The following is a 20002-nucleotide window of genomic DNA, read 5'->3' as shown; positions in this document are numbered from 1 at the left end:
AGCGTGCAGCGGCGGCAGCAGAGGCCAGCGGCGGAGTCGTTGGTGGTTGAGGTGGACGCGTCGTCAGTCTGAACCTTGGGCTGAAGCAGCTCCTCCATGCACCCCCTCCACCTCTTCAAGCTGGCCCAAACCGTCTCCGTTTCCCGAGTCTCCCAACACCGCTCACAATCTCGAGGTTGTGACTGGCTCTGCACGGCCCAAACGGCGGAGATGGCTAACGAAAGCGGCACGAGGGGAGCTGGCGCGCACGATGTATGATCTTGTCGCAACTCGAGAGAGGCCCGGCTGCAGGAGCCAGGCGCGAGTCGACTAAAAATACAGCGAGATAAAGGCGGGGGAGACGGGCTCCTTCTCTTGCTACTCGAGCAGCTGGGTGGTGGCAATCTCGTAGGCCATCCTCCGGCGCAGGTAGGGCATGTTGTGCTGCCGAAAGTTCCACTCGTACTCGTCGTCGTCGTCGTCGTGGGTCTGCGCACGCGCGCCGCCGTCATCGTCGTCGTCGCTGCTGCCCACCTCGCTCTCTTCGCCGTCGTCGCCGCTGGCCTCGACCCACTTGACCTCGACGGGCGGCGGGATCCTCTTCCTCGGATCGCGGCGGCTGATCTGCTCGAGCGTCATGGCGGCAAACACGCCGCAGTCGTACCCGTTCTCCTGCTGCGGCGTCTCGCGCGAGAAGCGGTTGCGCCAGCCGCGCAGGTCGATGCGCCGCTTCTTCTTGTCCAGCCCTTCTGACACGACATAGGACCGCATCAGCGCATACGCCTTGCGGTTCTCGATGCCCATCGAGTCGTAGTACTCGAACCGCCGCTCGCGGAAGTTGATGGCGCCGCATACCCAGTGCGAGTTGCCCAGGTTGATCGGGAAGAGGACGATGTCCTTGCTGAAGATGTCGACCTGCGAATCCGGCAGCGGCACGTTGAGACAGGAGCGGGAGGGGTCAGCACGAGCTTGGCGACAGTATGCCAGAGAGGACCACGCCTCATCATCGTCGTAGACGCCTCACCTTGCGAGTCCAGCGTTTGACGCCGTCGAAACCTCGGTTCTTGAGGTTCTCCCAGAAGAAGCTCGAGAAGAAATGAACGCGCCAGTAGGCATCGAGGGCAGGGTCATAGGGCCGCTCCTGCTTCTTCTTCTTGCCCTTGCCAGCGGCGTCGTGGGTCGCATCGTCGGGTGGCTGCGCCTGCGCCGCCTTCTTGATGCCCTCCTGCCGCTTCTTTTCGGCATCGTTGGCGCGGTTCAGGACGAGATTACCGTAGAAGTTGATGACCTCGTCGTTGAGCCACTGGTACGGCAGCAGCTTGCGCACGTCCTTGTCGTCTACCTGCGCGCCGGGGATCGACGCAATCTTGCCTCGTCGACGGAAGATTTCGTCGACCTCGGCCTCAGCGTTGTCCGGCAGCCGATCCGGCAGCTGGATGGTCGGCGGCAAAAAGGAGAGCAACGACGATCAGATACTCGTCTGAGCTGGCCACATCACTAGCTGGGCTTGCAGCCTGTTACTCACCGGTCTCCTACCTAGGACGCCCCGCAGCTTGCGGGCACGCTCGCGCTGCTCCCGCTTCAGGCGCTCGATCTCGCTGAGCTTGTGCGCCGGTAGAGGCATCAGGCTGCCGGCGTCCTCCTCTCTCTGCTTGAGGCGGCGGAGGAACGACTCGACATAATCCTGCAGAGCAAGCAGCAAGGCACGGAGGGGCCAAACATCGTCAGAGGTATGTCCACAGGTAGGCCGTTGATCACCTGGCCAACTCGAGACAGCCTGCACTCACGTCCTGGGTCTGCAGCTTCTTGGCAAAGTCTCGGTCGTTCTCGGCCTGCACGATCCTCTGCACCTCTGCACCTTTTCGAGCCAGCCCCTCGAACACCTCCAGGTTGATTGTGGGCACCTTGTGGACTGGAGTCGTGATTCAGAGCAGATGGCCGAGATCGTCCCTTGAGTCAGTCCAGTGAGCATCGAGCAGCAGCAGCACGTCAGGGCGGCCTGTGGCCACTCACCCTTTCTCAGCGAGTTGACCTGGGCCCAAGCCTGCTTGACCCGCCTCCTGAGGTTCATCCTGTTGTTCATGCTGACCGCTCGGATGTGCTGCAGCGCGACGTACGGTCAGACGCCAACGAGTCAGCAGTGTTTACCATTTGCACCCCTTTTGCGCCGCACACACACACACACTCACCTCTCCGCTGAAGATGTGGTTCTTTTTCGTGTAGCTCGAGCTTCGCATCTTGGGCTGAGGCGAGTTCGCAAACGAGCCGACACTGCTAGAGCCGCCGACCGAGCTCGGAGCGCGCGGGAAGCCCAGCCCGCCGCTCGACAGTCGCTTGCCGCTTCGTGGCTTGAAGAGCTTCATGGTCTGCACGCGCCGCCCGATCTCCCGCACCGAGTCGGCCGCCGACCGTTCCGAGCGCCCGTCGTCGTCATCGTCTGCGTCGCCGTAGCCGCCGTCGTGTCCAGAGTATAGGCTGCTGCGGTCGTGCAGAGACGAGTCGAAGCTGAAAGCGTGCTGGTGCTCCTTCTGGATCGCTTCCATCGTCATGGGTCCGACGAGCGCCGAGTGGCGGGGGCGGCGCCTCGAGGGCGAATCTGCTTGAGACCGGCGCTGAAGGAGCTGCCCGACTCGCGCTGCATTTGCCGGGCTGAACTTGACATCCGAGGTGTCAGCGGCAACATCGCGCTCGTCATCGTCCTCGCCGGTGAGGTCGACAACGTCAGCTCCGTTGGGTAGTGGCCTGAGAGCGACTGCTGAGACCGAAGATTCCGCAGCAGCTTCTTCATCGTCACCGACCGGACCGACAGAAGATGCGTCGTCTGTCTCGCCGGCCTCGAGCTCGGACGAAGCTGTCGCTGACGCCGGGTGAGAGCCCTGCACCAGGATGATCTCGTCTTCCCCGCTGTCTCCGTCCTCCGCTGCATCTTCGTCTGCATCCTCTTCCTCATCCTCCTCATCCTCGCTTTCCTCGCCATGGTCTCCATCCCCATCCTCGTCCTCGTCTTCCTCGTCGTCTGTACCGGCCTCTGCTTCGTCCGCGCTTTCGAGCTCGTCCACTTCAACGCCATGCCCATCGTCGTCATCGCCCGCCCGGTCCAGGTCAGAACTGTCGTCGCTGTCGTCGCTCGACGCGTCGGAGTGCTGCGAAGATCCATCGACTTTCTCGTGGTCGCCTTCCGACGGGGCCGTGCCCGCCAGCATCGGCACGTGGCTGTCCAGGTGTGGAGCTTGCTCAAATTCGACGTTCGCCTCGTCCTGCTGGGGCTCTTGCATGCTTGCATCGGCATCGTCGCCGAGTGCGGCGGCCCCGAGGCTTTCTGCGTCCATGTCAGTCGACGTTGGCTCTTTGTGTTGACTTGACTGGCCGGCGGCGATGAGGTCTCGGACGAATGCAGCTGCGGCCTCCGCCACGTCGCTTGTATGCTCGTTGGCGGCACCGAAGCTGGAGGCTGGCTCAGATTCGGCCGCTGCTTCAGTTGCTGACTGGTCGGCGTTCGCGGCCACTGGCGCCGCCTCACCGCCCACGTCAGGTAAAGCTGCCTCGAGCTGATCCGAGTCGACGTTCGTCGAGTCTGTGTGCAGATCGACAAGCACGTTGGCATCGGTACTGGCCTCGTCGGATGGTATCGCGTCGTCGGCGGATGGCGGCTCCTTGATGCTCGCGGCGAGCTCGTCCTCTTTGGCGTCCCCATCCTCTGAAGGCGTTGCCATTGGCACAGAGAGGTCGGCTTCCGCTCCGCCGAAGTCGCCCAGCTGTTCGCCCTTGTCAGATGCGACCAGGGCCTCGATCTCGTCGACGTCCTGGTCCGTTGGTCCTTCGGAGGCAGCCGAATCATTTGAAGCAGCGACGATCCCATCTTCGGTGGCTCTTGCCTTGCCTTTGGCCCCGAATGACGCCGGGGAGCGGCGGGAGTCTGCCAGGATCGCTGCCATTTCCCGATCCACCCTTGCCTTCTCCCTCGCCCGCTGGGCTTCCATGTCCAGCTCGACGCCGTCGGGGGACCGACTGAGGTCGTTCCTGTCGAGAATCTCGATGAGCCTCTGAGACGTCTCGCGGCTAAATTGGAACGGCGCAGGCTCAGCGGCGGTATGCTGCTCGGGGACCGCTTGGTCGTCCTCGGCTGATTCCGAGTTCGAGCGTGGTAAGGAGGGCAGTGATGGATAGAGCCTGAGGACGCGGTTGGTAGACGAGGCTCCGCTGGAGACGGTCCTGTTCCTGTCGTGCTCCTGCAAGCGATCGAGGCTGGGGTAGCGAAGGCTGCCCTCTTGGTCGGCGGGAAGGGTGGCCGGAGCTGCAGGGTTGTCGGAAGAAGGATCGAGCTCGATGAAGCCGCTGGCGGCGTGCTGGGGTGCGTCGGAGAGGTTTGAATGCGTCCTCCTGCGTTTGCTGCTGGGCGAGGGGCTGAAGGGTGCGACGACAAAGTCGCGAATGCGCTTCCAGGGCGAGGGGGAGCTTGTTGCGCTGCCGCTGGCGCCAGAGGACGAGGATGCGCTCTGTGCGGGCTCGATGGCCGAGCGAGAGCGTTTGAATGCGGGCATGACCAGCAGCGGGCGAGGGCGGCTGGCAATGCGAGCAAGGCGAGGGGGTCAAGGAGGGGCGGAGGGAGGCTATGCGAGCGAGGCCCAGGCGGCTAGAGGTGCGCGCCCTGCCCCTCGAGGATGGACGCGCAGTGTGGGTGCGACACGACAGGAGGAGGTTAGTGACGGGGAAAGGGTTGGACAGCGAGATGCAGGATGGCGTTTGTAAGGTGGCGGTGGCGGTGAGTCGTTGGAAGGTCAGAGTGGTGTGGTGTGGTGTGGATGGGAAGCTGGCGGGCCTCCGTCGTCTTTTGAAAAAGGCGGAAGTAGGGCCGCCCCCCGCGCTGTTGGCCTGAACGCTTCCGTCCGCCCAGCGAGTCTGGAGTCTGGCCGGCTGCGCCTGCAAAGGTGAGAGCGGCCTCTGTGGCAGGGCTTCCCTGATGCTGCGTCACTCGCACCTTTTCCTCACCCGCAACCCGAGCCACGGCCAGGCGGCCTGGAATCTTGTATTGGCCTCGACGCGACGCGGTATTGCGTCTGCCCCGCCGTCGAATACAAACCGCAAAGTGGAGAAGGCGCAGGCCATTTGAATTTTTTCCCCCCGCGAGCGCTGGCTTTCTTCTCGAAAGACGCCGACTTGGGGCCAGCTGAGCTGCCTCTTCTGCCCCTTGCCCCGCCACCACCATCACCGTGGTCCCTCGCCAGTGCCGTCCAGGACTTTCCCCCATCAGCGTCACAGGAACACAAGGCCAAGGGTGCGCTGCTCGCCCATCATGGACGACCGCTTCGATGGCACTGCGGCGCTTCCGCTCAGCGACACAAACGCACTGCTGCGCTCCGCCGCCCAGGCCGACAAGCAGCAGGCCCTCATCGCACACATCTACCCGCTCGAGCCGTCGCCGTCCTCTTCTTCCCATGTCGATGTAGTGGCCCAACTCTCAACACTGCGGGCAAAGCTCGACGCCTACCTCCACAGACACGCCTGCGCCAACCCAAAGATCGGTGGCCCCTACATCTGGCATCGCGACCCGCCCACTTTGTCGATCTCGCTGCCTCCACCGACGTCGCTGGCCGCCAACTCAGCCTCAGCCTCCTCACCGAACGATCCGACGACACCCTCGGTGCGCCTTCATCTTCGCACGGGCGGCGACTGCGTCGAAGACGAGTGGTTCATCACCTACATCCTCTGCATGGCCACCCGGGACGCTGCCTACTTTGGTACCAGCTTGGCCGTCTCGATCCAGGACGAGGATGGCCAGTTCATCTTGATCGAGGCGGCAGAGGCGCTGCCGAAATGGGTCAGCCCAGACAATGTCGATAACCGCGTCTGGATTCACCAAGGTCGCCTCCATCTCGTCCCGCTCGAGATCCGATCAGCCACCATGCCAGCACCGCGGATCGACAGCCAGGACGAGGACCCGGATCATCCCGCCACCATCACCGTCTCGGATGCGATCCGCGCAGTCTCAGACCCGTCCATCTTTACCGGCGTCTCGGATGCGGTCCAAGAGGCCGCCTTTGCGAGGATCCAGGACTATCCCCTGGCTGCTGCGGACCACCACCATACCACGCTCGCCTATCTCTCTCGACGGCTGGCCTGTGTACTGCAGGCGGACCCCCAGCTGGTCTCTCGCGCCACCGAGGCGCTCACGACCAGGGACGTCATCAGCTCTCGAGCGGCGATGCGGATGAAGCGCTTCCCTTGCCGAATCGCCTCTGAGGCTGAGCCGTCTCCCATGGACCAGGATGGACAGGGTGACCCGAACAGCTCGTCCATGTCGGCCGGCGGCAAGGGCATCGACCAGGACGAAGTGGTGCTCACGCCTGTCCGCATGACACGGCATCTCTACGCGCAGCTCTGCTACGACCGCTTCTTCCCGCCCCGAGCATTCGGCAAGCCGTGGCAGATGGCCGTCGAAAAGTACCGCCTGCGGATGCAGCAGGGAGCTCAAGGCGGCTCTCGAGGTGCAGCAGCACCCGCAGTCGAGGATGAAGACGACGTGCAGCGCGAGCTGCGCGAGGGGCGGTGGCGAGACATTGGGGCCAAGGTGTGGTGCGGCCTCGAGATGGCCTACGAAGAGTCGGCCAGTCGCCGAGGCAAGTCGAAGCGCAACGCAAGCGCCTCGAGCTTCGATGCGGCCGATGCTGCGTCCGAGACAGCCGCGGGAGACGACCATGCGAAGTTTGTCGCCTCGCTCAGGAAGCTGGGCTACTTTGGCGACGAAATCGAGGGGTCCGCCAAGTGGAAGCAGCTCGAGGCCGATGCAGTCTCACAGCTACGCAAGCTCAAGGTGACGCCTGCAAACAGCGGTGCGGACGCGCAGGACGAGGAGGCACATCAGCGCGGTTCTGTCTCCGACAAGGTCGATGCGCTGCTCTCTGATCCGCACACGGCGGCTGCCACCGGGGACATCAAGGTCGTCTCGCCTACGTCGTCGCCTGCGGTGCTGGCCTCGCTCGAGGACTCCGAAGACTGGATGGTAGTGACGACCGAAGACCTCGATACGATGCTCGAGAGCCGCTTCGTGCCGCGTCAGTCATCGCAGCAGCAGATGCCTTCTGCCGCGCAGGCATCCGAGGAGGACAAGGCTCTCGACAAGCTCAAGCGCTTCGCCTCCAAAATGGACCAGTTCATGAAGACGCAGTCCGACGAGCGCGGCGCCGCCTTTCTCGACGAGCTCGACGACGACGAAAAGGAAGACTGGGACGGCGACGACGACGATCTCATGCTCGATGATGATCTCGATGACGGTGATGACGACGACGACGACGATGACGACAAAGTTGGAGAAGAGGGCGACGATGAACAAGTGGATAGGGAGGTACAGAAGCGTCTCAGGGAGATGGACGAGGGCGAACGTTCGCAGAGGCTGGAAAAGATCCTGCCAGGCCTGGCGGGCATCTGGGCCACAGGATCGAGTACCAAAGAGGGGGCAGCGCCTGCACCGGCAGCACCCTCGGCACCGACGTCGACACCGGCGGCGTCGGCGGTGGCGGCAGGCGGTACGGCCATGGCGGAAGACGCGCAACGGGACGACCGCCCGCCTTCTTCGCCCACATCTACCACGCAGAAGCCGGAAGGGCTGGCAGACGTGCTCGACCGCCTCTCGTCGACCCACTCGCTCCACATCGCGACGGCGGCAAAGGATGCGTCCAACGCCTTGGTCCAGCCTCCGCCCGGCAGCGCGGCCACGAAGAAGCTTCACTCGCAACTCGCCTCGCAGGAGATGCGCGCGACGTCGACGCTGCTGTCGCGCCAGCAGAACCACTACGACGGCGCCTCGGATTCCGACTCTGAGCTCGAGCAGGAGACTTCGGCCCAGGTCCGAAAGGAGCTGGCGAGAGAGTACGATGTGCGGGACGACGATGACGAAGAAGGCGCCGCAGGGGACTGGTTGCGGGGCCCGGGCGACGAGGAGGGCGGCGACGTCGTCGAGGACGAGGGCGAGGAGGAGTTCCTCGAGTTTGTCCGCACGTCGTTGGGTTTGACGCGGGAGCAGTACGCGGCGGTCATGGAGAGGCGGAGGAAGGAGGGCCGGTACGTCCCGGAGGTCGCCGCGGCTCCTGCGGCGGGCAGCGGCGCTGCAAGAGGGGACAAGGCGGCCGCGGCAGATGCAGGGACAAAGCCCGCCTCGTCTGCTGCACGGTCGCCGGCGGCGCTTCGGCCCCGACCGGACATCACATCGTTTGACGAGGCGATGGACGAGATCGACAGCCATATCGCATCGCTCCCTCGGCAGCAACAGCAGCCGGCGGCGAGCGGTGCCGACACCGGGAAGGACAAGACCGCCACGCCCCCCTCTGCCGAGTCGAGCAAGCCGAGCGCCGAGGAGGAGCAAGATCTGTCTCTGCTGTCGAGCCTGCTGGCGTCGTCGGGCAACGATGCGGCGGATCTGCCGCGGACGCTGCTGCAGCACCTGCCGCCGGACCTGCTCAAGCAGCTCGACGAGGAGGCAGGCGAGGAGGGCGACAAGGTGCACATGCTCCGGCAGTTTTTGAAGAGCCAGGGCGCGGGTGCGGTTGGCGTGCTGGCGGGACGGCTGGGCGTTGGCGCGATGCCGAGGGGCGACGAGCAGGACATGGACATGTGAAGGGGCGCTTGGTGGAGGACTCGGCGCAGAATCCGTCCTCGTCGGAATCGCAGTCATGCTGCCACCATTCGGCATGCAGTATTCCGCTTGTTGCGTGTTGACTTGAGGATGCCAACGGACGGATGGACAGGATGCGGACGTCGTTCCGGCCAGCCCAGCGAGCACCAGGTTGAGTCGAGTCGATGCGGGCGCGATGGCCGCGCAGCCAAATCAACCCCTGACCCTCCTCCTTGCACCTGCGACGTGGCGTTTTGCGAGGGGACCGCGGATGCCGTTGGAGAGGTCGATCTGGTGGGTGAGGCGGGTCTCGTTTGCGAGGCGCTGCATGTAGAGGAGGAAGGCGAGGGCGATGTAGAGGTCGGCGTTTTTGCTGAGGCGCGCCGAGGCGGGCAGGTGGCTGCGTATCAGGCGCTTGACGAGCGAGCGGGGCGGTAGCTTCATGGCGTGCGTGGGTGCGTGCAAGGTGGTCCTTGATGTTGATGGTGGTGGAAGAAGAGGAAGGAGGAGCAGGCTGGGCAGCGGCATCAACAGTGCCGGGCCGCTCCCGTGGACCCCTGCCTGCCTGTTGGACGCGCCGTGTTGGGCTGCGACTACGCTTGGCGGGGGCGTTTCGGTGCCGACGTTTGGCTGGCTGCTTTGAATGGGGCCAGACAGGCGCAGGTGCCGGCTTGGCTGAGGCCATGGCGGGATGTGGAGGCTCAATGGCCCCCCGTTTGCGGGTGGCCTGTCCGCAGCCCGCAACCTTTCGATTGGCTGCCTACCTCGATTGCATCCCTCATCTCCTGCTCCGCCCCGCCCTGGCCCATCTCCCACAACCACTGCCCCTTGTTTCGCACATCACTCCTGCCACAACCACAAGCACGCAGCCATGGCAGCGACCGCGAGCACGACCGGCGCATCGGCCTCGGGGTCCACCTCGAGCGCCCTGCGCGTGTCGCCACTCTCGCCCGTCCTCCTCGACGCCCAGTCCTCGTCGGGTGTCGCCAGCAACGTCAGCCTGTAAGTCGAGCCCGGGCTTGAGCTTTCCTTGAATTCCTTTCTCTGTGCTCCTCTACTTACACCCCGACCTACCCCCCTACGCTCGATACCTGCCTCTGCAGACACCCGCTACCGATCCTCAACGTGTCGGAGCATCTCGTCAGGACCAGGCTGCAGTCCTCTTCCGACAATGTCAGAGGTGCGTACACGAGCCCGTGGAGCCGCGAGTCTCAGATCTCAGGTCGGCGCTGAACCCTTCCCACGCACTCTCGTCCGCTCAGTCTACGGCATGCTGCTCGGCACCCAGTCCGGAAGAGACATTGAGATCCAGAATTCGTTCGAGATCCAGCTGGCCGCCGCCGGCGGGTCCAGCTTGGAAGTCGACCACGACTTCCTCAGATCCAGACAGGCGCAATGTGAGTCCATGCTGCTTCCGCTTCTGCTCGATCCCCATGGACACTCGGACTGAACCCTGCCCCATCTGGCGCTGTTCGCACACCACAGACAAGCAAGTCTTTCCGACGCTCGACGTCCTGGGATGGTACACGGTCGGCGCAGTGCCTCTCGAGAGCGACATGCACATCCATAAGCAGGTGCGTCGCAGTCGCTGCCTTGACAGCGCCGTACGGGTACGCTCGCTGACCCTGCCTGCCCTGCTCCGCCCTTCCCCTGCACAACGCAGCTGCTGGTGTACAACGAGACGCCCCTGCTCCTCCAGCTCCATCCGACGGTGGCATCATTCGAAGCAGCGGACAAGGACGGCGAGCTGCCCATCAACGTGTACGAGTCGGTCATCGAAATGGTCGGCACAGAGGCGACCACGTTCTTCATCCCCACCGGCTACCGCATCGAGACGGGCGAGGCAGAAAGGATCGCCGTGGACCACACGAGCAAGGCAGGCGCCGAGTCGGGCGGGAGCGATGAGAGCAGCAGTGGGTTGGCCATGGCACCGTCGCAGGGGTATCGATATGACCGCGACTCCTTCGCAGCGCTGATCCGCTCTCCACCTCCCCTGCCGCCGCCGTCCGCTCCGCAGTGGTCGCGAGCCTGATGGCGCAGTACAACGCCATCGCCAAGCTGCAGGACCGCATCAAGCTCGTCACGGCGTACATGCAGCAGGTCAAGGAGGCAAAGGTGCCCATGGACCACGAGAGCCTGAGGCAGATCAAGGCCGTCGTCTCCAACCTGCCCGCCACGGGCCTGGACGACCTCAACGTCGAGCTGCTGAGGGTGCGTCGCCGTGTGCCGCTCGCCGGGAGCTTTGATCACGCTCGCTGACTGGAGTCATTTCTCTCTCTCTATTTCCGCCCGCTGCTCATTCGACAGGAGTACAACGACGTCCTCCTGACCAACTACCTCACGACCATGACCAAGGGCGTGCATACGATGAACGAGGTGAGTAGCCCGGGTTTCTCCCTCGCCCTCCCTTACATCATCCTTGCTTCGCCGAGCTGCTGGGCTTACACCTTTCCGTCCTGTCTCGCATGAGCCGCAACAGCTGGTGGACAAGTTCGATCTGGTTCAGAGCGGACAGGCCGAGGGAGAATTTGGTCCGGGCGGAGGCATGGGACCGGGTGGACGCGGCGCGAGGAGTCGACCGCACCGTGAGGCAGGGGCGGGCATACGCGCTGTGTACAGCTGAGCCGCCCCGGCCACGACGGAATCGACCGGCCAAAGGGGCCAGGGTGATGCGAAGGATGGCATGACACGACATGTCGATGGGTCGCTGATCATTTCTGCCTCTGTCGGTACTGCGCCTCGGCACGTCGGACCAACTCGTGATGCACCTTGTCGCTCAGCGGCCACTGTCCCGCCATCGACGTCTCTGCATCATCGTCCCAGAGAAAGAAGCAGAGGTTCTCGATCCAGTCTCCCCGTCCTGGCCCCGCTCTCCTGCGCCAAACACCTTCATCGAGGCGGATCGAGACGACCTCCCTCTTCTGCTCGTCCTCGCCTTCGCCCCGTCCTATGCTCCTTTCGCCGTCGCCCGGGGAGAAGAGCGAAACGGGTACGCTGAAATGCACCCGCGGCTCGAGGACGTCCAGCCTCCGCCTCGATTCGTCGGTGGGTTCCGCAGCAGAGGTTGAGGAGAGCAGACGACGGTGGGCTTTACGTCGCTCGACGTCGATGGTCAGTTCGCCGCGCGAGAGCTGGCGCAGCGTCGATGTGGCCAGGACTGTGCGGTGCGGGGTGGGGGTGGACGTGTCGCGCTTCGTCAGTTGCTCCTCGTCGATGGGCAAGGAGACAACACCAGGCGTTAGAGGTAGGGCGTGCGGCGGAGGGGCGAACTCACTCGCAGCGATCGAGGAGAAGACGACGCCGAATGCGACGAGAAACGGGATGCGCGGGCTCGGTCGGTCGAGGAGCGTCGTGCCGTGCCTGTACGGCAGGGAGGAGGCCTTTTGACCGGCCCAGATCCAGCCCACGGCGTAGCGGAACACTGGCCCACCCGCCCAACTCCGTCGTCGGTCCCACCAGCGTGAGGCGATCTCGGGATCCTGCCTCGCCATCCGCCAGATTGCCCGCGCGTGTCGCCATGCGACGGGCAGCAGCGGCGCAAAGGCCCACGCGACGAGCGGCGGGATCAGCACGAGGAAGTGCACAAACGGCCGCAGCGTCGCCGGTGCGGTCACGTCGTTGTCGAACTGTCGTTGCCAGGTGGCGGGGGAAGGGAAACGGGGCAGGGCCGAGACGTTAGCGCCCTGCGACAGCGCGTTGTGAGTCTCCTCGCCGTGGCTTCGTCAGGATGACTAGCACTCACCCAGGCGCAGTGGTGGTCAAAGCCGACTCTGCACGTCCCACAGTCTCCGCAGTGGCGCGTCCGCGCGCCCCGGATGCTGCCGTTGCACGCGTCGCGCCAGCACCGCAGCGGCGATCCGTCAGGCTGGCATGCTCGGATGCCCTCCTGGCCGCGCTCCAGCCGCAAGCCGTCGTGCGGCTCGAAGGAGCTGCCGCACAGCCTGGCAAGTCGTCCGCGCAGGCCACGACGGGGCGACGTCGACGAGTGCGCGAGAAAGACGCGCAGGTAGCTGCGCACGGCGGCGAGGAAGCCGATGTGCGCTGGGAGCAGGTGGGCCGCTGATCAACCGGAGAGATGAGGGGCACAGCACAGGGTCGAGGTGAGGACAAATGGCCGTCGTTTGATGCGGGGCATGCCCCTGCTCCTGCTCCTGCTCCTGGTCACTCACCGGATAGCCCAGGTCTACCGAGCACTTTGCAGACATGGCCATCTGCGCGGTCGACGAGGCAGGTAAAGCATCGGTGCAGCAGTCAGCGCCGGGGGCAGTCACGACGACCTCGACGCACCGTCAGGCTGGCCTCACAGTTGTAGCGGAAGACGACGAGCTGGTAGGTGTACCTGGCAGGGGGAAACGACCACCGTAGTAGTGCGCAGCAAGCGACGTTGGGGAACCGTCAAGTTCGCGACTCCGCTTCAGCCCTGAGCGGCGCGCACCGCTGTCGACTTGGCACCGGCTCCTCTTACCCGACGTAGACCAGGATGATGAGCGGGACGATGCGACCGAGCAGCCTGTTGATGCGGAACCTGCGCTTCGTCGCGGCCCGAGACGGCTGCGAGGGTGTCCGGAGCGTGTCAGCAGCGCCATCGTCGGGCCCACCGACTCTGCCAGCCTCGGCAGCGGATCCGGCCTCTTGCCCGCCAGCGGCGACGGTGCGCCGAGTCGGGCGTAGCCGCAAGGCTGCGGGAGGCGTCGCGCAACATGAAGGCTCAGGGGCGCTCGACATCGTCCTCGCTTGCGTTGCGTTGCGTCGTCGTTGTCGTCGTGGCTCCTCTCTGTCTGCTCCTGGCTGGCTGCCCCGGATGCGTACCGCGCCTGCAACGCAACGAGGCGGGGCCCGGTCGAGGCCGTCGTCACCGGACTTTCGGGCTTTGGGGCGGGGCGGGGCAGTCGTGCGAGAGACCAGCATGGTTCGAGGCCAAGCAAGTCTGTGTTCCGCTGCAGCGTTGCAGATCCAGGCCTCGCCCTGCAGATGCGGGTAGAGCAGCTGGCGCATGCCATCTGTAGATCGCTCCCGGCCTCTGCGTTGCGGTGGCCCCCCGGCCGGCTGGCTGGGCTGACCAGGCCAAGATCGGCCAGCGCTGTCCCGCAGTCACAGAAGTGGTACGGTACGGTACCGGTGCGGGATAAGCCGCGCGTCTCGTCTGAAGTCCAAGACGACGGCGGAGCGAAGCGAGCTGGACGCTGGTCCTTGCGGGCCCACCGAGCAAGCAAGCAAGCAAGGTTCGGGCGGGCCGAGCCTCGAGGTCGAGACCCTGCCCGCTTGCCTTAGCTTGCTTGCTTGCTTGCTTCCTTGTGGGCCCAAGAGCCGTGGGGCGGGGCGCCTGGGCGAGGAATCTGGCCCCGAGGTCTGGACCCCTTGGATCTTTCGCGCGTGCAGCAGGCTGGTGCCTGGCCTGCCTGCCGTCTGCCTTCCCTGCCGGCCTCTCTGCTGGCAGGCTACCGGTCGACCAAGGCCTCGACCCTGCCCGTCTGCCCGTCTGCCCGCCAGACTACCCAGCCTCCCGTTCCCGCGTCGCACCAGCATGCATGCATCGTCTGTCCAGACCCCTTTCCGCCGAAGGCTGCGAGGGCAGTGCCAGAAGAGAGACACTCGTCTAGCGCAAAGACAGGCAGGCAGGCGCGGCCCTGGCTCGGTGAGCCCGGCCTGCGTGTCTGTCAGCGCGCCGTACGTGGGCGTCTGCGCGGTGTTGCTCGGGGAGATCCCTGGCGAATCGGCCCCAGCGTCCTCATCTCGGTGGCGACCACGCCAGGCGGGCCACCGCGGCATCCGGCAGCGTCTGTAGAGTTGATGGCCAACAAAGGCGGTCAGCCAGAGAGTCGAGACCGGCTCTACCGTACCCCTAGCCTGTGGCCGCGCCACCACTCGTCTCGCCCCGACAGCGACCACCCAAACACGACAGGCGGCAACCGGGGATTGCTTCTCCAGTCACCGTGACCGATCCACCGCTTCCCTCTCCCTGCCTCCGCCTCCCCCTCACCTCGCTCGCCAGGCCTACACCCAGTCGCCGCCAACGCCATCCTGCCAGGCCTCGACCGTACGCCGTCTGCTGCCATCGTCAGACTTCCACCACCCCCTCCTCGTCTCCCCTTTCGTGCCAACGCAGCTGTCAAACACCTACGCCGGCGCCCAGACTGGCGGATCGACAGCACACGCACGCAGAAACCTACTAATCGTACCTGTCGTCGACCGTAGCCTGATCTAGACTCACAAGAGGCACGAACGGTATCGACACCTTCGCTGCACTTGCTCGCGTTCGTCGGCGTCGAACCGTCGCACGCCGGCAACCTATCAGGTTCACGACAGCCTTGGGCGTGGCCCTCGACGTACCGTTCTGATCTAGACCCGGTACTGACCGTCAAACCGGCTCATCGACTCTGCGGCGGCTCGTACTGTAGCGGCAAGCTCCCGACAACGACATCGGGGAGCTCCTGGTCGCGCCCAATCTCCGCGGCCAGAGCCTGAGGCTATTCGCCCGCACCACCTGGGTCTCGTCGGTATCGCCACCTGCCGAGCCCTACCACGACCGGCAGAACGGCAGGCCTGCCCCTCTTTAACCGTGAGCGGTCTCTGCAGCATCGCAGTTTAGAGCTCGCTCTCCGGAAGTCGAGCTTCGAGGCGCAGCCGGTCCGGTACTCGTGCGCTTGCCCGGCCCGCCCGCACGGTCTGCGTTTCTAGGCCCCGGCGCCACCGCACCGACCGGCGAGACTGTTCCAGGGCGACCCACTTCTGTGTTCAAGCACGGCTCGAGGCCAGTGCAGCCCAACGGCCGAGGAAGCCTTGTCCGACTCTCCGGAGAGGATCTCGCAGCACACCGGCTGCCGCAGCGTTCGAGAAGACTGGGTCACTGCCTGGCCAAAGTTGAGTTTGCGGCGGTCCTAGGCGCACCGACGCCACCGCTGCTGCGCCACTTCTTGCGGTGCCGTTGTCCTGCCCGCCCTTTCTCCGGTCTGGCCTTCCCTCGAGCAGCGACCGGTGCTTCAGGAGCAGCGAACGAAACAGGCTCTGGCTCCTCACGTGGGCGTCTCCCTTCGAGCCAGAGGCGCCCGCCGCTCTGACTGCAGATCCGCGCTGCAAACCGGCGCCTGGCCATCGACCACCCGGCGGCCGGTTCTAGATCTCGAGCAGCCGTCCTGTCCGCGCTTCCAGACATACAGTACGTCCGGACGCTGCGTGCTGCAGCTCAATCTTGCCGTCAGAAGAGTCAACGACCTCGGCGCCGTGCAACGGCTCGGACTCCGCTTGGGCTCCCGCGGAAACAGCCAGAGACCTCGCCCCGGCCCTCGCTTTGTCCTCCCCGTCCCGGCCGGTCGTCGCCTCAGCACCTCGGCCCTCGATGTCCGGTCCGTGCAACGTCGAAAGTGGATATAGACCCTCCTCTGTGGTTGAGCGTCCGACCATGCCAGCGCCATCGCCCCCATCGAACTCTGCTGCTGCTGTTGCCGGCTCTATCCCATCCCCGGCCGACTTCGAAGCCAGAGCGCGCCCTTGCCACTCGCCCACCTCGCCCTCGCTTGCCTCGCCAGACATGCCTGTCGTCGCACACAGCCCAGCTCCCCAACTGCCTCAGATGGACCCTCTGCGCGCCCCCCGATCCCCTTCCGGAGCCGATCCCGGGAGGTCACGATCCGGACTGCCACCGGCGAGCTCGTTACCCGCCTCCCAGCTATTTGCCGCGCTACTGCAGCGCTCCGGCTCTATCTCTCACACCGAAGCACTGCCCAGCACCAGCCACGGCTCGAAACGGAAGCTGACCGAAGATCTCGGCGCCGGCTTCGACATCACCTCGCCCTCGGACGTGGTGCTGCCCAAGGATCCGGCCCGCCGCGCCAGCATCATCCACCTAGCGACGGCCGCAGCGGCGGCTGTGTTGCAGAGCCAGCTGGTCGAACGACGCTTTTCGCAACAAGAGCACCTCAGCAAGCGGCAGCGGACACGCGAAGAGCAGCTCAACTTGCTGGCAGAGCAGGCTCGCCTAACACACCTCACGGCTGCGCGGGCGCGAAACGACAGCTCTGAGGGGACCGACGGCGTCGACTCGTCGACTCGGCCATCCTTGTCTTCGACGGCCACCGGTGCCGAGCTCGACGCTTCGTCCAGTCGCGCCGCCGGCAACGCAGCGCACCCTGCGGCAACGACTAGCGACGTCGACGAGGCTGCCGAACCACGATATGGAACAAACGGAGGCCTCAGCGCCATCCGGTCCTTCTCGATCCCCTCGGACCCGCAACCTAGCCCCGCTGCCCATTTTAGCGCCACCAAGATGGCCATTGACCCCGCCCATCAGCAGGAGTGGGAGGCGACGATCAACAGCGAGGGCTTCCTCGACGAGGCCAAGGAGGTCGCCAATCACTACAGCCGCTTCTACCGCTTCGAGCAGGAATGGGCGCACCGGGCGCTGGCCATCGGCAACGCCTGGGCGACGGACGGTCGGAAAGGAGCCGCGAAACGGCCGTCCCACGACGAGGACCGCCACGATACCCACGCAGACGAGCAAACACCCTCGCCCACGTCAGAGAGCGGACCGTCACTAGGGGACGTTGCGTCAAACTCAGGCAAGGACCAGCCGTACACAATCCAGTCCCTCAGAGCCTCCCCGCGGCAACGTTCGCCAGCCAGCACGCGACCAACGTCCCGGGCAGTCTCGCCCTCTGAAAGCGCTGTCGAGCGCAGGCAGGCGAGCGGCGACGACGTCGACGGCGATTACCGGGGCAGCCCGATGAGGGGCCCGTCGCAGGGCCTGGCGTCGGTGCTGTCCAACTTTGCCGACCTGGTCAAGGCTCGACAGGAATCGTGTTCCGGTCTGGAGGCCCTCGCGCAACGAGTTCAGGTGTTGCCCAGCGCCGCAACCATAGTCGCAGAAGCCCTGGACGGCAAAGGCGCTGACGGCGCGGCCGACGATGACGATGACGATGACGATGATGAGGACGAAGACGAGGACAGGTACGGAAACGCCAGCGACAGCGACGAGTCGGTCGCCAGCGACGTCCGTTCGCCCCGTTTGGCAGCATCAGCGACGCTCGCAGACACCGGCGCAGAAGGCGCCGCGAGCAAAGCCACGGTCCGCGACGAAGACGAGGACGCCTCGCCATCTCCCGCCTCGCAGCCAGCCGCCGAGCGGATGAGCATTGCGAGCATGATGTAAAGGCCGACCCGACGACTTCCGATCCCGTCTCTTTGCGAAGATTGGTCTGTCTTGCTGCTAGCTGCGCCGCTCCATGGCTCTGCCTGGACGACGATGTACTTGTACCGTCGATGCCGCGACCTCACCGTGAATTCCTATCCAGGCTTGCCCTAGCGTCTCGGCTTGCCTGCCTGCCTGTCTTGCGCTCCGCACAGCAGGCTACGCAGCGGAAAACCCGCACGTCGCCCGCCGCCAATTGGGGTCATGGCTGGACGATCTCCTCTGGCAGCGCGTCCGACGTCTCCGGGCTGCTCTTAGGACGAGAAGTTGTCGACTAAACGATCTGCCGCTGTCGAGCGTGCCGCCTGTAGCCAGCGACCGAGGGGGCGCCGACGACCAGCCTGGCAAGCAGGCAAGGCAAAGCGGCCACGCGCAGCCGGCCTGCCTCGGTGGGGGGGTGGTGGGATGATCTTTGATCCGCTCGCTCGCTGGTGGGCCGCCTCTCGTCAGGCCGAGGCAGGCCCAACGTCGAGCAAGGCAGGGTCCAACCACGGCCTGGTAGGCTAGGGAGAGGCGTGGCAGGTGCGGCTGACCTCAGCCCGCTCGCTGCTCGTTTGGCGGACGCGAAGCAAAGGGCCGCGCCCGCGCTCGGAAAAGACGGGCGCGCCCCCTTTCCCCGCCGTTTCCTCGAAGGCCCCAGCAGGCGGCCTGGCTCGGCTCACGCGGAGAGTCGACTTTTTTGGCCGTCATCGAGGTGCGGGCCAAGGAAGAGGCGGGGGCGGGCGCCGCGGCAGGGCACCTTCCCCCGCCGCTGCCCTAGACCAGGATGAGGCAGTTGACCGACGGCGGCAGTAACGGCGACGTCGGCGCCTGTCCTGGCCTGCTTGCCTGCTTGCTTGGGCGCTTCCGGATCGGACGAGGTAGAGGTGCCTCTGTATAAAGGCTTAGCTTGTCGTCGGCTGACTCACAACGCCGCTTCCCTGTCACACCACCCCCATCTACCTCCGCCTCACTACCTTCACCCCTAATCCTGCTCACCGCTCCTCCACCTTCGCACCACCGCTAGAGGCAGCCGCTTCACTCCCCGACCTCGTCAAGAGCAGAGCACGACCCCTCCACAGCACTCGGCCCACCTCATCGCGACGACGCAGCGAGCCATGGCCCCCAACGCAGTGCAGGCCTCTTCGGCCCCCGGCCAGGCGGTCGAGGAGACAAAGGCCGGCGGCAAGCATGCCCACGGCACCCACAACTACCCCGACGCCCTCACTCACATCGACAAGACCACCTGGGACGTTGTCATCATTGGCGCCGGCCCCGCCGGCCTGATGCTCGCCACGTCGCTGGCGCGCTTCGGCGGCCACGACGTCCTGGTCGTCGACGAGCGCTCCGAGCCCACCACGGCCGGACGCGCCGACGGCATCCAGCCCCGAACCATCGAGGTGCTCCGCAACATGGAGCCGCTGGGCTCCGAGTTCTTTGAGCGCAGCGCCCCCTCGTACGAGCGCACCTTCTGGGACCCGCGCAGCGACGGCCAGCGCGGCATCGAGCGCACCCGCCGCGTCCAGTCCTTCCCGACCAACATGGAGATCCAGGACAACTGCACCCTCGGCCTGCAGCAGGGCCTCATCGAGGGCGGCTACCTGCGCGACATGGAGCGCCACGGCCAGCGCGTCACCCGCCCCTGGGCCTACAAGGACTTCCAGATGGGCTCGGGCTCGCACCCGGTCACGGTGACGCTCGAAAAGATGAAGCCGGTCATGGAGACGACCAACGAGGGCGGCGCGCCCATCAGCGTCATCAAGCCGACGGGCGAGACCAAGACGATCAAGACAAAGTACCTCGTCGGCTGCGACGGAGGCCGGTCGCGCGTCCGCAAGACGATGGAGGACCGCCACGCCGTCACCTTTGACGGCGACTGGGTCGACACGCTGTGGGCCGCGCTCGACTGCGTCGTCGAGACCGATTTCCCCGACGTCCGCAAGATTGCCGCCATCCACTCCAAGAACCACGGCGCCCTCTACATCTTTCCCCGCGAGAACAACGAAAAGGGCGAGCCCATCATCCGCTGCTACACCCAGGTCAACCGCCTCGAGGGCGAAAAGTCCAAGGAGAGCGCGCTCGACGCCCGCGACAAGGTCACCTCGGACATGGTCATGAAGGCCATCAAGGAGATCGCCTACCCCTACCACTTTGACTTCAAGGGCATCGAGTGGTACACGTGCTACCCGATCGGTCAGCGCCTCGTCAGCCGCTACTCGCTGCCCGAGGGCAGGAACCCGGACGGCTCGGCG

The 20002-nt window shown here is 65.3% G+C and overlaps 7 protein-coding genes across 7 annotated transcripts in view; 4 read left to right on the top strand and 3 right to left on the bottom strand.

Moving 5' to 3' along the window:
- Positions 1-357: 357 nt before the first annotated feature.
- PFL1_03640 (uncharacterized protein) lies at positions 358-4520 on the bottom strand (the record flags this gene model as incomplete). The annotated part of the gene is made up of 6 exons (XM_007881159.1): positions 358-894; positions 1004-1411; positions 1505-1663; positions 1767-1891; positions 1993-2080; positions 2169-4520. The coding sequence occupies 6 exons, from the start codon at positions 4518-4520 to the stop codon at positions 358-360; spliced, it is 3669 nt and encodes a 1222-aa protein (XP_007879350.1).
- A 752-nt stretch (positions 4521-5272) lies between these two features.
- On the top strand, positions 5273-8590 carry PFL1_03639 (uncharacterized protein; the record flags this gene model as incomplete). The annotated part of the gene is made up of 1 exon (XM_007881158.1): positions 5273-8590. The coding sequence occupies one exon, from the start codon at positions 5273-5275 to the stop codon at positions 8588-8590; it is 3318 nt and encodes a 1105-aa protein (XP_007879349.1).
- Positions 8591-8643: 53 nt separating this feature from the next.
- Positions 8644-9031, bottom strand: PFL1_03638 (uncharacterized protein; the record flags this gene model as incomplete). Its single annotated transcript, XM_007881157.1, has 2 exons — positions 8644-8691; positions 8813-9031. 2 exons carry the CDS (start codon positions 9029-9031, stop codon positions 8644-8646), a joined length of 267 nt encoding a protein of 88 aa, XP_007879348.1.
- Positions 9032-9458: 427 nt separating this feature from the next.
- On the top strand, positions 9459-11210 carry PFL1_03637 (uncharacterized protein; the record flags this gene model as incomplete). Its single annotated transcript, XM_007881156.1, has 8 exons — positions 9459-9589; positions 9691-9767; positions 9850-9984; positions 10073-10161; positions 10251-10500; positions 10605-10798; positions 10895-10963; positions 11067-11210. 8 exons carry the CDS (start codon positions 9459-9461, stop codon positions 11208-11210), a joined length of 1089 nt encoding a protein of 362 aa, XP_007879347.1.
- Positions 11211-11298: 88 nt separating this feature from the next.
- Positions 11299-13312, bottom strand: PFL1_03636 (uncharacterized protein; the record flags this gene model as incomplete). Its single annotated transcript, XM_007881155.1, has 6 exons — positions 11299-11744; positions 11862-12213; positions 12330-12646; positions 12757-12798; positions 12892-12926; positions 13053-13312. The coding sequence occupies 6 exons, from the start codon at positions 13310-13312 to the stop codon at positions 11299-11301; spliced, it is 1452 nt and encodes a 483-aa protein (XP_007879346.1).
- Positions 13313-15923: 2611 nt separating this feature from the next.
- On the top strand, positions 15924-17732 carry PFL1_03635 (uncharacterized protein; the record flags this gene model as incomplete). The annotated part of the gene is made up of 1 exon (XM_007881154.1): positions 15924-17732. The coding sequence occupies one exon, from the start codon at positions 15924-15926 to the stop codon at positions 17730-17732; it is 1809 nt and encodes a 602-aa protein (XP_007879345.1).
- A 1136-nt stretch (positions 17733-18868) lies between these two features.
- PFL1_03634 (uncharacterized protein) overlaps positions 18869-20002 on the top strand; it is a gene marked incomplete at both ends in the record, with an annotated part of 2402 nt that continues 1268 nt past the window's right edge. Inside the window, one exon of the mRNA XM_007881153.1 lies at positions 18869-19929. Coding sequence (XP_007879344.1) covers positions 18869-19929 — 1061 coding nt within the window. The remainder of the gene's footprint in view (positions 19930-20002) is intronic.

The sequence above is a fragment of the Pseudozyma flocculosa genome (genome assembly GCF_000417875.1).
Source record: "Pseudozyma flocculosa PF-1 unplaced genomic scaffold scaffold00011, whole genome shotgun sequence".
Lineage (NCBI taxonomy): Eukaryota > Fungi > Basidiomycota > Ustilaginomycetes > Ustilaginales > Ustilaginaceae > Pseudozyma > Pseudozyma flocculosa.
This window is presented reverse-complemented; position numbering and strand designations above follow the sequence as displayed.